This window comes from Pyricularia oryzae, chromosome 2 (genome assembly GCF_000002495.2).
Source record: "Pyricularia oryzae 70-15 chromosome 2, whole genome shotgun sequence".
NCBI lineage: Eukaryota > Fungi > Ascomycota > Sordariomycetes > Magnaporthales > Pyriculariaceae > Pyricularia > Pyricularia oryzae.
In genome coordinates, this window is record NC_017850.1 from 3,020,745 (window position 1) to 3,034,486 (window position 13,742).

Here is a 13,742-nt window from a genome sequence, read left to right on the forward strand (position 1 = left end):
TGCATTATCATGCTCTGGAGGTTCTCGTGCAGGCTGAATGGCTATTGTATGGTAAGCTTTCGCGATCTGGCGACATGGGCGGTGGAAGGAATGGTTGGTTGAGTTTCATCGCCAGTTTCCAGTGAGAGGCAAGAGCCGAGCAGCTTAGGCTTTGTATTCGACCTGGACGCGTTGAATATCTGCAGGCGGTTCATCGGGATCTACCGAGGGCGAGTGGTAGGCGAGGTAGGCCCGACCTTCCTCATCGATGGTGCGTTCAGTCAACGTGAATCAATCATGCCTTGCCTTTCCCATTCAAGTCCGATGAACTGATTTTCGCCCGAGACGAGGCTACCGACGGACCTGTCCGTCTCCGGGAGGCTTTCGTCCTATCGTGATTCTGGGCGTGCCGTGTTTTCCTTCTTCTTTGGGTCCCATCATTTTCAACTCAACTCGCAAATTCCTAATTAGATTGCTGGTTCAAAACGGTTGTCTGCTTGGGGGCTGTACCTCGGGTTTCTCCTCGAGAGGGGCGCAAAAACATACAGCCCCCAAAATACTTTTCTGTATCGTCAAAATTGGCTACTTTGAGCTGATTTTCATTGCCCTTGTCTTTCTTTTGGAAATTGTCCGCAGCGCTACAATAAGATAGTGGGGGCATATGGATCCTGTCGCGACTGTGACAGGGTCTGATGCTGGGATTAAGCAATGTGCAATAATGGTCCACCCCTCACCTCCCGTCCAGTAGATCTGTGTACCCGAGCAAACTAGCGCCGTCATATCCGGAATGTACCTCGGAGGGGGAAAATAGAAGAAGAGAGAGAGAGGGAGAGAGTAAAAAAAAAACACCATTCTCAAAATCCCATCCCGTCAGACGTTGGCGCAAAAAAGGAGAGCATCGTGGGCGTGCCTTTCCGGATGATATTTTGGTCAACGTGGTTAAGGTTTAAGGTAAGTACCTACCTAGGTATGCAGGCAGTCAGTCAATCGATATTAGGGTACCCTCGGACAAGTCAAAGATCTACCACTCCTGCGTTTAGTCCTGCGTTGTATTTCCCATAATGTAACTCGATACGTACCAATGATTTACGAAAAACAGATCGACTCTGATTAGATGCCCAAGTTGTCCTTTTGGATGCCAGAGTAGCGAGTAAGGAGCTTGCTGGGAGAAAGCAACTACGTTGAAGCGGTGGCCTTTTTATTTTGCTTCGTCTTGATGGCTTTCTTCTGCGCACTACTTTCTGCGGACCACGCGCGGGGGTTACACATACAGTACGTATGCAGGAAGCACATGTCTGATGCCATCTGTCGTTCAACGCTCTGCTTCCATAAGACGGTCGCATCTGATCCTAGATCTGTACGTACTTGACTCCGTCCGCAATCTAGAAAGCTGTCAAGCATGACGAGATCAAACTCAATCGCAACCAACCGCCCGGTGGCCAAGATTTTCTACAAAAACGGTAAGGCGTCAAATTTACTACCGGTGCACCACAAGCATCCATCTCCCGGTCTGGATGGGATGAATAAAATTAATTTTCGAGGGGGAGAAAAAGAGAAGACAATTGGGAAAAAGCCAAGAATGCCACCCAGCTGAATCAAGCGGAGCCAAGGCCCCACGCTATGGTCATGCAACGACTTGGGTTTCAAGTGAAACAGAGACGGGCAAGGGTTCGAAGCATGACGCGCCGGCCATCTCCCTGTCAGCCTTGCATACCCGCCTCTGAAGAACCATTAAGCAGGCCAATCAAAGCATCGCAGTGGCAGTATTGCAGTACCAATTTTGGCGACCTCGAACGCGGCCCCCCTGTGGGCAGCCCCTGACTTTGAAGCAGACCTCAGGCTTTGCCAGCAAGCGAGAGCACTTCAATTGGGAAATATGTCCACTCGGTGGATCGCGCACCCAGTCTCGCCATTCACCTATCTTTGGCATCAAATGGGAGAGGGTCCGTAGTTTGGCCACTTTCAGGGTTGAACCCCATTCTCGTCTTTGTCCGGTGTCCCCTGGTGGCGCCTGCTGTGCTGGGCAAATGGGATTCTTGGGCTCCTGTCGCATCTTTGACATACTCAACTCGATTTCGAGACTGTCCACGCACTCATTCACCCATTCTATTCCTACCCCAAACCAAACAACCGGCAGCCAGTGATCATCATCTTGCCTGTTTCAACTGTCTGTTCGCTGTTGCTACTCTCCGGCCAGCGCTTACCCCCCACAGTAACCACACCACTCAACGTATCACACACCACCCACCGAGGGCAAAACTGAGAGAGATCCAAACAAAGGAAGACCCGGCTCAGCGAGATTCCACACAGACGGCCCAGTCCCGGTCTCCACCACACGGAAATATTCTGATCAGGGTTCGACCCGAAGGCACCAAACGAGAGAGTGAGAGAGTGAGAGAGCGAGAGAGAGATAGGGAGAGAGCCTTGCTCTGGATTCTGCCGAGCCTTTGTCCTTCCCTGCTTGCCCACCAAACTTCATCCACGCGCCTCTCCTCCTTGCTTTCCCTCTCCACCTTAGCAGAGTGAGATGGTGATGGCCTCCTCTACCTGAGGCATGCTATAGTTTAGGGCATCTATTTCCATTCGACTCACAAGTCAATCCTAGTCGGCATGGTGGTATTGCGTTCTTGACCATCCCCTCCTTTCCTTTCTCTTTGCCCCCATTGACTGGGTGGTCGACCACTCTCTTTTACCAAACTTGAACGGCCGCTGGACGGACATCATCGCCGTCACGCCCACGATATAATGGCGACACCCGGTGGCGTATCGGCCCTTGTCGCCGCCTTCGCCTTTGGAATCGTTGTTAACGCCGCGTCCGCTGCACTCTTTCTATCTATCAAGGCCGGCAATGGATCCATCTTTCGGGACGGCCAGAGGCTGGTCCTCGCTACTTTTCTTCTAAGCGCCGCTCTGTGGGCTCAAATCGGCTTTATAACCACCGCCGTGGATGTGGACGCCGCCAGCGTGTGCTCAATCACTGCCATCTTCACCACCGTCTTCGACCAACTCGCACGCTTCTCCATCGAACAGTTTCTGCTATGGGCTATCAACAATGGAGCCCCCGGCGGGGTGGGACAGTACTTCCAACAGGCTGTTCTGCTGGCTAGGTTCGCGGTCGGCTTTGTCTTTGTGGGTTTCACCAGGAGGCAGTCGACTGAAGTCTGCGCGCCCATTTCGTCCATGCTTCCGATCGCCATCATCGTCGTGGCGTTGGACGTTGTGGTCCTAGCCATGTTGACTGGTCGGGCCTATACTATCGGCGTGTTCAGCAGCGCCAAGGCATCACCCGACAGTGTGAGGAGGGGTGCTGCCCGTGGCAAGGCGATTGTCGCCATCTTGGTCGGCTTTGCCATCTGGACCGCTACGAGCGTGACGCTGCATCTAGCGATGCCTACAATTGACCTTATACTTAGAACCGCGCTTCCAGCAGCCGGTATTACCATCTTAATAAGTAAGCCTCTTCACCTACACAAATATACTTGTGGAATGAGCACGTACCTGACCAGCTATAGTTATTGTAACCTCATCGATCGACTCTTTCTCGAACGAACCCAAGGCTCGCCATTCACGCCAACCCGAGTCGCCCACGAGACGACTCGACACCCGTGACCTGACCACTGCCGGATCCGAAGAGTATCCCCCGATACATTACGAAGACCTGAAACGCGACGACACGAACATTTACGCACAACCTCGGGCGATGGGCGGAGGGATGGGCAACACAACCATGATTGGCATTGGAGGACAACCGGTCACGGGAGCGCTGTTTCCTCCCATGAGGGCCGCAACGGAGCCTGCCACGCCTGGAGCACGAAAGGCTGGAGTGCCGGTGAAGAGGGGTGCCTTTGATTCCAATGGAAAGCTGGTCATCTCCCAACCGATTCTCGAAGCCACGGGCGACCAGAACCCGCTCAACAAGATCCCGACAATGGACCTCGAAAAGGCTGCTGAGATGGACAGGGAAAGGCGGCAGGAGGCACTGCAGCTTCTCCAGAGGGAATCTGCTCTTATTGCCAAACGGCCTGCACCGCAGCCCCCGAGCGTCAGTTCGTCAGAGGATTCGTTGATGCGCGCTAGGAGCCTGAAGCGCAAGACGAACATGACAATGAGCACCGGAATCGTTGGGCAGGCAACAATGACCAGAATGGAGCCTGTGCCGATGCCAGTGCCTATGCAGACTTCGGCCACGACAACGTCGGCAGAGCTTTCACCCGGAGTCGACGAGATTCGCAGGAGATCTCCTAGGCATAATCCTCAAGCCGAAAGCCCCGGCGCTGTTCCTTCTAGAACTGAGCCATCCCCAAGGCGGATGTCCCAGGATAGCGAAGTCCTGCCATCGAGGTCACCATCCCAGCGGTCAAGGAAGACCCCCTCCCCTCCTCCAGCTCGCACGCCACGGGACGTACCACCCAAGGTGATTGGCGCACCGACAAACCAGGATCGTGCCAAAATGGCGCCAAACGCCAACCAGTTCCAATCGGCCTTTTACGTACCGATCAGGCCGTCCCGTCAACGTACCGAGTCTGAAGCGAAGACCGATTCCGAGCCCCCACAGACGCAGCTTCAAAGGCGGCCCACAATCGGTCTACCTGGGAACCCCAGAGCCAAGGCAATGGCTATGGCTGCCGCTCCTAACGGCACCGAAGAAGCAGAGAGCAAGCAAGCGCAGCAGCAGCAGACCATCATGTTCGTTAACAACATCACTTACAACGATCCAGAAACCGTTCAGAACATTATCGATGAGGCCAACAATAACATGATCATGGACGACCATGAGATCGACTTCCCGTTGAAGAAGACAAACTCGATGGTTCACAGGCCCAGACCGATTCCAAGGAAGCCGGAAAAGGACCGCGTCATCTTCCCTGCTGAGCCTTCACCTAACCAGATGAAGCATAAAAGGTCAAAGTCGGGAGGCTCTTTGGCAAGTCGGCGATCTATTCTGCAGTCGGCTCCAGGCAGCCCGACACAGTTACCGCCTCTGCCACCTCCTCCAAAGAGTGCCGCTGGTCTGATGAGGCCGCACCCTAACGACACCAAGAGCATGACATTCGACGAAAAGATGGACCTGTTCTACTCTGTTGATAACCCAGCTCCCCCTAGGCCTGCGGTGCCACCGGTACCGTCCAATTTCTTCGACATGAGCGACACGAACACACTTCACGAAGATGAGGATGACAGGAAATCACGGGCTACACATAGGACCACCAGGTCTTCATTCAAGACGGAAAGTGTTCTCGACTTCTCACCCACGGAACCCGCAGGAATACGGCAAACCGAAAGGTCGACAAACGCAATCAGCGAGCACGAGGACTTATACTTCATTTCCGGACTCGAGGAAACTGTCCCACAGAACCGACCCTCGGTTGGTATCGCCTCGAAACGCGCATCCTCACCCATCATTCCACCAGCGCGAGACTCTGCCTGGACCGAAGCCTCCGACACGAAAGCATGGACAGAAGCCGAGACAGCTTGGGGATCTCTTCATTCGCCTGTGGTAGCGATCAATTTCCAGAAAGAGAAGGCGAAAGCGCTGGAGATTTCTCGTGCTAGTGCGCAGGAAGAGGCCAAGGACGACCAGAAGCTGAGACCCGACGCCAAAATCGCTTCCGAGCTCTTCAACAACCGAGACGACGGCCGCGAAACCATGATGTTTATGCTTGACCCTTCGATGGTACAGGACCAGTCCCGGAACGTGGAGGAGGAGCAGCCCCGGGAGGTCGAGGAGCAGCAGATACAAGAGTCTGAGCAAGAGCAGCTTGAGCAAGAGGGCTTTGTGGAGGTGCAGGACGACGAGGAGACTTTGCCCAGTACAGTATTCTCAGGTTGGCATAGGCGTGTCGGCGACGACTGCCCGACATTCTCTGAGCGCAAGGAAAAGATGCGTTCCCGAATGCCACCTCCGATCCCTCTCCTGCTCGGCAAACCTTCTACGAGAAACCCTGTGATTGTCAAGGCTGCCGAACCGTCGCCCCTGGAGTCGCCAGAGCAAGCCCTCCAAATGATTCAAGCGCAACTCAGGAAGATTGACCAGCCGAACCGGGATTCTTTTGAGAGCCAGGGCACTCGCAACGCACTTTTAGAAAATCTGGAGAAGGAGATGGACGCCCAACAAGGCCACTGGGAAGATATGAAGCACGGCATGAGAGACTCGCTATCAACGGTCCGCACTTCACTGACAATCGATTCGCGCCCACAGTCGTTGGCAAAATCACCCCTCCTAGATGTTGCACGCGCGTCTAGAAGTATTCCATCAGAGGGCCGGATGACGAGGAGGAGCGTCGCCAGTGTCAAGTCTAGCAGATGGCAGGACCGCCTCGCTGAGGCACAGGAGGAGTATGCCGACAATGCGCCGGAGCGCCTGACTACGCGCGACATCAACTTCCTGACTCTCTCGCAGATGGGAAGCCCGACGCCACCTGACACGGATGATTCTCAAGACCAGAAGGATTACAAGTCGCTCGATGCGGAGCTCAATGAGCGGTTCACGAACGAGTCAGTTGAGGCTTACACCGCCAATCTCAATCAAGTCGCATCTCCCAAGGCTCTTTGGCGACCCGTGACACAACAAACTGCAACCCCGTCAATCTCCCTCTGGGCCCACATCCCCGCCCGATCCACCCAAGTCCAGGCGTCCCCGATCGATCAAGGGTCATCAGCTCGCACTGCACCCCGGAAGGATATCGAGCCCCTCACCATTGAGAGCCGCCAACTATGGCAGCAAAGCCGCAATGCTACCAAGCGGTCCCCGAGCGGTCTGTGGCAACCGCCCTACGTTCAGAGGCAGTCAGTCGTCACTGCCAAGACACCAGCCCCCAGCAACGTAGTAAAGGAAGAGCCTCGCGCCGCCGAGAAACCTACTCGCCCGGTTACTGTCAGGCCTCCCCGAAGGAGCCGCCGCATAACACTCCTCCCTGACATCATCGAGGACCCTCAGCCGCTCCCTGACAAGAGGGGCACTCTTGGTATCTTCCAGTTCCCCTGGGGCGAGAAATCGGATACGGGAGTCATTCAACCCCGTCAGACCATGTTCGCCATCCCAGGTACCATGGCATCCGGAGGCCCGGCCCTCAATGCTGCGCTCCAGGCCCGCTCCATGCAAATAGAAGAGACGGAATACTCGTCTTCCTTCTTTGATGATTACGAGGATGAGGACGATGGTGACAACATTGATGACTCTGAGGAGGAAGGCGAGAACTCTGGCGACGACTTTGACGAGACCACGCTCTGGGAGATTGCCAGTCTGCTCAAGACCGACTCTGTTCTCCCATCCAAGAACAGCCTGCTGCCGCCTCGTGATGGCCCCACCAGCTCCGTTGTTGACGACTACATGGACGAGGCTGATGACGCTCGCGAGTCCATCGTGGTCGGACTTGAGGGCATTCTGGAGGAAGATGAGGAGCTCGACACCCAATCCGCTGCTGTACCTGCGCTGTGGACCCCTGCCTTGTCCGTCCAGGAGAAGAGGGGCAGCCAGCATGGTCTCGGTGTTTCCCAGCCCGACTCGGCCACCTGGAAGAGCTACGACAACGTCTCGGAAACCATCCGCTCGCAGCCCAGGCAGTCTGAGATTGCGCCTATCGAGACCGATGAGCTCTGGTCATCTGCTGGCTCTGCTAAGAAGTCTGTTGCCGTCGCCATGTGGTCTGCTGCCGCCGTTGTTTCCCAGGTCAAGGGCAACCACGGCAAGGGCCTTCCGCAGCCTGATGCTTCCACCTGGGCCATGTATGACGCAGTCCAGGAAACCGCCAGGAGCAAACCGCGCGTTTCGGAGGAGCCCTTGGTTATCGAGAGCACCAATCTGTGGCACTCTGCTGCCCAATCAGTGAAGAAGGCTACTGCTATGTGGTCTGCTGCTGCAGTTGTTTCCCATGTCAAGGGCAACCACGGCAAGGGTGTTTCTCAGCCTGATGATGTCACCTGGAGCAAGTATGACTTTGTGCGTGAAACCTCGCGCGCAAAGCCCCGTCAAGCAGAGCCTGCCATTATTGAAAGCCAGGCTCTGTGGGTTGACTCCCCACCAGTGTCGCCCAAGGCCGAGGTTGACTGGAGCCAGGCAGGCTCTGGCGCTCTGTCCAGCCCCAAGGCATCCATAGTGGCGACCTCAGCTGTCGCTACGACAGGTGTCTGGTCCGCCTCGACCGTCGTCCCACAAACACGTGGTGACCACGGCAAAGGCCTTGCCCAGCCGAACAACTGGGAGCTGTACAGTGCTACCACCGAGACTGTCCGCACAAAGCCACGCCAATCGGAGCCTGCCATCGTCGAGAGCTCTGATCTTTGGTCTTCGTCGGCCCAGAATTCCAAGCCCGAGGTGAACTGGAGCCAAGTTGGTGTTACTGCTCAGTCTAACCCCAAGACAACCGTGGGGACATGGACTGCTGCTAGTGTCGCAACGACTATCCGTGGCGAGCACGGCAAGGGTCTTTCACAACCTGCTGATTGGCACTTGTATGATGCTGTTACAGAGACAAGCCGCGCAAAGCCCCGTCAAGCTGATCCGGCTGCCATTCAAAGCTCCTCCCTCTGGGTTTCACCTCCTCAATCCCCTCAAGCTGCAAGAGACTGGAGCACGGTTGGCTCGACCTCGACACCTCAATCGCCTGTCCCCAACGTCTCCGCCATCTCTTCCGTTTCCGCGGTGGCAACTGTCGGTGTATGGACTGCAACCACCGCCCTGAAGGCCCGAGGCGAGCACAACAAGGGCCTTCCACAGCCCGAGAACTGGCCGCTGTACGATGCCACGGCAGAAACCGCCAGGGCAAAGCCCCGCAAGGCCGAGCTTGCCGCTGTTGAGAGCACCAGCATGTGGGCTGAACCGGCTCCGGCCAAGAAGGTCACTGACTGGAGCAAAGTCTCTGTCTTCAAAGCGCCCAAGGCCCCCGAGATCCCCAAGACTAGGCCGTCGACGCCTCCACGAAAGGTGCGGTCCAGAGCCAACACCATCTCCCCCGCCCACAGCCTGCTCTCGACCCCAATGAGCACACCGCGCATCAGAACCGACAACTGGCCCCTTTGGCCTCTCTGGACACCTATGCCGCGCACGCCGATCGTCTTCCAAAACAACGGCGGTCTTTTCCATCCCCGCCCGCCGAAGCCCAACACACGTACCACTGACGAAGAGCCTGCCGCCATCGAGATGGAGCGTTACATTCGTGGCCCCGATTACAAGGAATTGGACAGGCTCGAGTCCACCAGTATGTGGACTCTGCCGGTTGTTACCCAGGGACAGGAGACCAACTGGATCAAGGCTGCGTCATCATCGAGGATGCAGAAGAAGGTTGCTACTGCGGCTCAGTGGCATCTCGAGCTCAAGGAGGCCGAGGAGAAGAGCTATCCTTCAGAGTGGATGCCGAGGTTTTCAGCATCTATCGATGACTGGGATGCCGCCCTCGAGGGTGCCATCATGATGTCGCAGATTCCCGACCACGAGTTCCCTATCGAAGAGGCTCCCGCGCAAAAGCCCAAGGCCCCTGTCGACTACAGCCACCGCAGGGTTAGCTCCGATGACTGGGACGCTGCCCTCGAGGTGGCACTCATGATGTCCAACTTGCCTGAGCCAACCCACCCTGTCGCTCCCGTCAAGACCAAGGCCTCCGTTGACCGCAGCCACCGCAACGTGACTGCCGCCGACTGGGATGCCGCTCTCGAGGTCGCCATCGCCATGTCCGAACCACAGCAGGCTGCTTACGCCGAGGAGATTCCCGCTGAGTTCGGCTCCGACAATGACATCATGGCTCAGATTAGAGCACTCGAGGAGGAGAGGATGTTTGCCGAGCAGCAGGCCGACCGCGGATCCATTTTCCAGGGATCGTACCAACAGTCGCAGGAGCAGTTCCAGCCCCTTGTGCCCCAGGTCGCGCCCCTGCATCAGGAGACTTTTGTCGCGCAGGAGAACAACTACTGGTCGCCTCAGGACCAGCAACAGTACGACAGCTACCCAGCCCAGGGCCAGTATGCCGATTACTCGGCCCAGCAGACGGCCTACCCCAGCGTTTTCGTGGGCGCTGACGGTCAGATCTACCACTATCCCTCGCAGCCTGTCGAGGAGCCGCAGCCGCAACAGCAGCCGCAGCAGCAGCAGCAGCCAAAGGAGGAGGAGCAGCAGGCCGTCGTCCAACCAGCGGGCAGCCGTGTTATGCTCAGGTATTAAGTTGAGGTGTACGCCATGAGGATGGATACTATGTGTCATGTACAAATTTCTTGATTTTCTTTAACATACCCACAACAGTTTTCTGTCTTTTACAGTCGAGGCCTGCTTGTTGAACATCACTATCACCATAAACTACCCCCGATTCGCGGTTTTATTTATTTATTTATTTTTGGTTTCTGCATTTGCGAAATATTCTGTTATTTCTCCATTATAACACATTAATGGACGATGAAAAAAAAAGCATTACATTCTTTTTCCACTCCCCCCTTTTCTTTTTTCTCAACTTACATATTAGCATTATCCCTTTTTTGAGCTTCGTGTTCATATATATATAACTAGGTTGTCACAATCTGACATGCATAAAACCAAAGAGTTTTTAGTCCCACATACACTATGTTCGCTGGCTTCATTTGCTCAAAAGCGTGTCTGTACTACAACAAAACCAAGATGACGATGGCTCTTACTAAGGCCTCCAGGTGTGGGTTCCTTTTGTTTTTACCCCTCACGACCCCCATCCTCACGAGCTCTGGATTCTAGCCCCGAGACCAGGCTGGCCTGGACTAGAAAGTGGGGTGTTTGGGGTTCCTCGGAGCAACATCGCAGCGACACGGGGCGCGAAGACGGAGAAACTTGACCGACGGGCGCTCAATGTCGGAGTTGGAGCGGGCGAGACTAGGCTCAAGAAAGCTTCTTATTTACTTGATCACCATGTTCATGTATAACACTACTACTCTTTCCCCTTTTCCCCCTTTACTCTAAACTATAATCCACTTCTATTCCCCCACTTGTGTCTTGTGTCGTTTTTCTCTTTCATTACCTCAGGAGCTTCTCTGTCCAGCTGTTTATCCTTTTGACTTATTTTCTTATAATCTTCTGGTCAAAAATAATGGCAGCTCAAGAAATCACCATTACGGGCTGGAAAACCCGCGATGTCCGGTTCCCCACATCTTTGGACAAGACGGGGTCGGATGCCATGAACGCTGCGGGTGATTACTCGTCAGCCTATTGCATCCTTGAGACAGACTCAGAGTTCTCAGGTCATGGAATGGTTAGTAGTGGCATATATCCGGTCTTCACCATCTAACTTTATCCCCTCTTTTCTTCTCCTGCCTCTTGCTAACTCCCACACCTCTACGAAACTATAGACTTTCACCATTGGCCGTGGCAACGACATTGTCTGCGCCGCCATCAACCACGTCGCCGAGCGCATCAAGGGCCGCACCCTTTCATCTCTCGTCGCCGATTGGGGCAAGACGTGGAGGCACCTGGTCAACGACAGTCAGCTGCGGTGGATCGGGCCCGAGAAGGGCGTGATCCACCTGGCTCTCGGGGCCGTCGTCAATGCCATCTGGGACCTGTGGGCTAAGACGCTGGGCAAGCCGGTGTGGCGCATCGTGGCCGAGATGACGCCCGAGGAGTTTGTACGCTGCATCGACTTCCGGTACATCACCGATGCCGTCACCCCGGAGGAGGCCATCGCCATGCTCAAGGAGACCGAGGGCGGCAAGGCCGACAGGATCAAGGACGCCGAGAACAGCCGGGCCGTGCCGGCCTACACGACCTCGGCCGGCTGGCTGGGCTACGGCGAGGAGAAGATGCGGGCGCTGCTCGAGGAGACGCTGGCCAAGGGCTACAAGCACTTCAAGCTCAAGGTAGGCGGCAGCATTGAGCAGGACAGGAGGCGGCTGGGGATCGCGCGCGACGTGATCGGGCACGACCGGGGCAACGTGCTCATGGTGGACGCCAACCAGGTGTGGTCGGTGCCCGAGGCCATAGAGTACATGAAGGCGCTCGCCGACTTCAAGCCGTGGTTCATCGAGGAGCCGACCAGCCCCGACGACGTGTTGGGCCACAAGGCGGTCAGGGAGGCGCTCAAGCCGTACGGCATCGGCGTGGCGACGGGCGAGATGTGCCAGAACCGCGTCGTCTTCAAGCAGCTGCTGGCGAGCGGCGCCATCGACGTGTGCCAGATCGACGCCTGCCGCATGGGCGGTGTCAACGAGGTGCTGGCCGTCCTGCTAATGGCTCGCAAGTTTGGCGTCCCCATCGTGCCGCACTCTGGCGGCGTCGGCCTGCCCGAGTACACGCAGCACCTGTCGACCATCGACTACGTCGTCGTCTCGGGCAAGCTGTCGCTCCTCGAGTACGTCGACCACCTGCACGAGCACTTCCTCCACCCCTCGGTCATCAAGGATGGCTTCTATCAGACTCCGACCGAGCCCGGCTACAGCGTCGAGATGAAGCCCGAGAGCATGGACCGCTTCTCGTTCCCCGGCGAAGAAGGGGTCAGCTGGTGGCGCAGCGAAGAGGCCAAGCCCATCCTTGAGGGAATTAAGATTTAGAGAGAGAGAGAGAGAGAGCAACCCCTGCAGCCTTGTGGGTTCTTTTCTTCTTTCCTTTGGTTGTGACTCGACCAAAAGAGGAAAAAACGAAACCAACATGACGTAACGCGTGGGGTTCGTTTCGAGCCTGGGAGACACAGCTGACAAAATCCCCGTTTCGCGGGCGACCGTGAGTTTAAACCGGGGACTTTTGTGTGTGTTTTGTCGCAGGGCTAAAGCTTTATTATGTTATGCTTATGCTTGTGTGAACAACCGCCGAGTAGGAATGGGAAGTTAGACGGGGGGTCCGGCCCACTAGATGGTCGGTCCGCAGGGCAACGATGGCATCCTGTATGAATCTAGTATCCCCGAGGGCGGGACCTACTAGCATCCCACTGATGACTGCATGAGTTTTGAGTCACTCTTTGTTTTTGGTTTCCCAAAGAAAAAAAGTGACTTTGGGGGGTTCCGTCACCAGAAGATGGTTCCGCAGGGCAACGATGGCATCCTGTATAATATCAAATATTATCCCTTTAGACTAGAGGTCAATAATTGAATGAGTAAATTAAGGTCGTTGTTGACGAAGTACTACCTGTTGCGATATGAGTTCCTGCACACTTTTGCCCTTTTGCAGCTATGGAGTCGTGGTGAAGACAGACAGTGTTGAAATGTTGGAGCAGTGGATGTGTTAGTCCACCTTGAAACATTGGTGGTATTTGTGGAATATTTCTACGTGTCTGGGTGCGGGCTCCCGCAAGAATTAATAGTACAGGCTTGAAGGTGTAACAGAATTACCGAGCTCGAAATCTATGCTGCAGAGGGGTTGGCCATCGTAAACATGCGTATTGCGACCAGTATAAGCCCTGCGGGATGACGATCATACAACCTTAGAATGAGCCTTGTTTGTGGAACGACAGATCATGGAATGTCAAACCCAAAGGGGACCGAAACAATCCACAATTCCAAGACAAAGGGTTATATGTAAAGGGCAGAACTTACGCTGGCAACTCTAGGCCTCAACTATTATTGATCCGAAAATAAAACACCATGGGCCAAGTGGTACACTGATGAAGGTCATTTGTGCATTACCTGACTTGGCCAGAGTTCACAGTGTAGTCGCAAAAAAAGGGGGCTGACTTTTCAGTTCTTCGAAGCAATGAAACCGAACCAAGTCAGACGGGTATCATGTCATGTTCTCAAGCATCACTTCTATTCTAATTTATACATGGCCTACCCACATATTACTGCTCACAATGGAACCTGCCTCGATGATATTGAGGACCATGGGT

General features: G+C 55.1%; 2 protein-coding genes across 2 annotated transcripts; both read left to right on the forward strand.

Annotated features, from left to right (window-relative positions):
• Positions 1-1,609: 1,609 nt before the first annotated feature.
• MGG_01299 (uncharacterized protein) lies at positions 1,610-10,534 on the forward strand. Its single transcript, XM_003714174.1, has 2 exons — positions 1,610-3,430; positions 3,492-10,534. The coding sequence occupies exons 1-2, from the start codon at positions 2,725-2,727 to the stop codon at positions 10,130-10,132; spliced, it is 7,347 nt and encodes a 2,448-aa protein (XP_003714222.1). The 5' UTR covers positions 1,610-2,724; the 3' UTR covers positions 10,133-10,534.
• A 484-nt stretch (positions 10,535-11,018) lies between these two features.
• Positions 11,019-12,474, forward strand: MGG_01300 (L-galactonate dehydratase; the record flags this gene model as incomplete). The annotated part of the gene is made up of 2 exons (XM_003714175.1): positions 11,019-11,180; positions 11,278-12,474. The coding sequence occupies 2 exons, from the start codon at positions 11,019-11,021 to the stop codon at positions 12,472-12,474; spliced, it is 1,359 nt and encodes a 452-aa protein (XP_003714223.1).
• Positions 12,475-13,742: the final 1,268 nt, after the last annotated feature.

Coding starts and splice junctions, on each gene's coding strand:
- MGG_01299 (XM_003714174.1), top strand. CDS start 2,725: ATGGCGACACCCGGTGGCGTATCGGCCCTTGTCGCCGCCTTCGCCTTT. Junction 3,431..3,491: donor CGGTATTACCATCTTAATAA/GTAAGCCTCTTC, acceptor GACCAGCTATAG/TTATTGTAACCTCATCGATC.